The sequence below is a fragment of the Etheostoma spectabile genome, unplaced genomic scaffold (genome assembly GCF_008692095.1).
Source record: "Etheostoma spectabile isolate EspeVRDwgs_2016 unplaced genomic scaffold, UIUC_Espe_1.0 scaffold559, whole genome shotgun sequence".
Lineage (NCBI taxonomy): Eukaryota > Metazoa > Chordata > Actinopteri > Perciformes > Percidae > Etheostoma > Etheostoma spectabile.
Window position 1 is genome coordinate 59656 of NW_022605627.1, and position 2152 is coordinate 61807.

The window sequence follows — 2152 nt, forward strand, 5'->3', positions numbered from 1 at the left end:
CCCCTGCAGTCATTGTCGAAGTGTCCTTGGGCAAGACACTGAACCCCGAGTTACCCCCCGGGGTGCATCGGAGTGTGAATGTGTGTGAGTGTTTACCTGATGAGCAGGTGGCACCTTGTACGGCAGCCCCGGCCACAGTGTATGAATGTGTGTGAATGGTGAATGTTTCCTGTAGATGTAAAAGCGCTTTGAGCAGTTGTTAAGACTGGAAAAGCGCTATATAAATACAGCACATTTACATTTACAACATGTAAATAGGAACATGTGGGTGTTATTTTGTCACTTATTGGGAGCAGTAGGCTAGTTGGAGCCGGTTACCTGCAGCATCTGTGCTAGGCTAAGCTAACGCTGGGGGCGACAGACAGAGTTGCAGCAGCACAGAGATGAGAAGAGTATGTTGACTTATCTAACTCTGGGGGTAACGGTGAATAAGCTAAAGTCCCAATAAGTCGGTGCGTTCCTTTAAGCTTGAATAGCCTACTCTGAACAGCTAAACCTTTTTTTTCTACTGCTATACTTACCTGCTTTATTGTTTGCTTATTGCATCTTATATTTGACCAATACTTCGACTGATGGACTCAAGGTTTTGTGACCACTTAGGTAGGGTTATGGTAGTTATGGTTTCTCTTTTCTTTTTCTTTTTGTGTAGGTTTTAAATGTTATTGTATAATATATATTTACTTTTTTATCCAAACAATATGATTTTATTCATAATGTGTATTATTATTGAGTGTCTGGGCTCTTTAACACAAGCTTTAAATAGCTAACCAGGGTGTCCCATTTTACATATCTGCATAATTGTACATTATTATTGTGTCTTTTAACCTTTGTGAATAAATTTAACCTTATTGACCTTATTAAACCTTATAGTTATTTAAAAGGAAAGAACAGTTTTTTTTCCTAATTCCAGTCCTGACACATACTCTGAACCGGTTCTTTTAAAGTGACTGCCGTAATTTGGTCCGCTCCATCTTCACCCACTGTGCAATGAGGTCTGCTTCTGTCTTCCTGGCATTGATTACAGATACTGGATCAGCATCATTAGATCCTCTGCATAAAACAACAACAGATACATGTTAGATAGATTTTGCTTTGAATTAAAAAAAAATGAATAAGGTCTAGAATGCCTATCTAGGTGCCAACCGCTTGCTGTACCTCAGATCCAGATGATGGGCTCCTCCAGAAATATTGACAGCTATCAATGATGAGCTCAAGGACTTGCGCACCTAAGAAGCAGAGAGCTGATTGACTCGGAATAAACAATGACTTCACAGTTTGCTGAAGTGTGCTCACTTGGTTTAATATCTTACCCCTCCATTGGCCCATGGGTCCAGATCTCCATTGGAGAAAATTATGTTGCTGGCTGTGGAGAGGGCTGAACACAAAAGGGGTCCCATTAGAAACAGTAACACTGGTGGAGACATATGGGATTACTCAGGACCTACGTTTTATTCCAAAATTGGAAATTCCCACAACAGAAAGCATTTATGGCACCTGCCTGTCAATTTCTCTGCCCACCGAGATAAAGATCCAGGAATTTTCTATGACCAAAACTAACCCCAAGTGCTTTCATGACCTCAAATGGCTTTTTATTGGATTATTTATATTTTCTAATGGGATGAATGGTTCAGTTTCCACTGCACTTAAAGTCCCCTCCAGACATGTTGTTACAGCAAGATGATGCAAATACCCTTGCTTGGAATAATAACTTATTTTTAATTTTTTTTATATATATTGTATTTTTTTAATTTTATATATTTTTATATTTATTCAATTATATTTATTTTTTCCACAAAAAAAGTTAATTACCTTGTTAAAAAAATCTTTAAACTATGTTTCTCCCTCTTGAAAAATCCAGAAAAAAAATGATTATGTTAATTTCAAAGTTCAACTGCCACAATTCACCACTGTCCACTGAGCAATACCAGTCTTTGATATGTGGTTGATACTACTCATTTTTTTTTTATGTGAAAATAAACATCAACAAAACACCTGAGCTCTACTGAGTAATGTACAGTTACACAAGTTTGTCCCATTGAGCTCTGATAAACTGCCACATGTTTGCAATCTCAACAGGGACTTGGGTACCGTAGCAGTTTGTGACGGAGTGCATGGCTGCCATCACGGTAGCTATACGCTACCTATTTTAGCC

The 2152-nt window shown here is 38.3% G+C and overlaps 1 protein-coding gene across 1 annotated transcript in view; it reads right to left on the bottom strand.

The window, feature by feature from the left end:
- The window catches only part of dpp7 (dipeptidyl-peptidase 7), a 21246-nt gene that overhangs the window by 3169 nt on the left and 15925 nt on the right, over positions 1-2152 (bottom strand). The window contains exons 11-13 of the mRNA XM_032511951.1: positions 1311-1375; positions 1156-1226; positions 924-1050 (exon numbers count right to left, since the gene is read on the bottom strand). Coding sequence (XP_032367842.1) covers positions 939-1050; positions 1156-1226; positions 1311-1375 — 248 coding nt within the window. The 3' untranslated portion in view covers positions 924-938. The remainder of the gene's footprint in view (positions 1-923; positions 1051-1155; positions 1227-1310; positions 1376-2152) is intronic.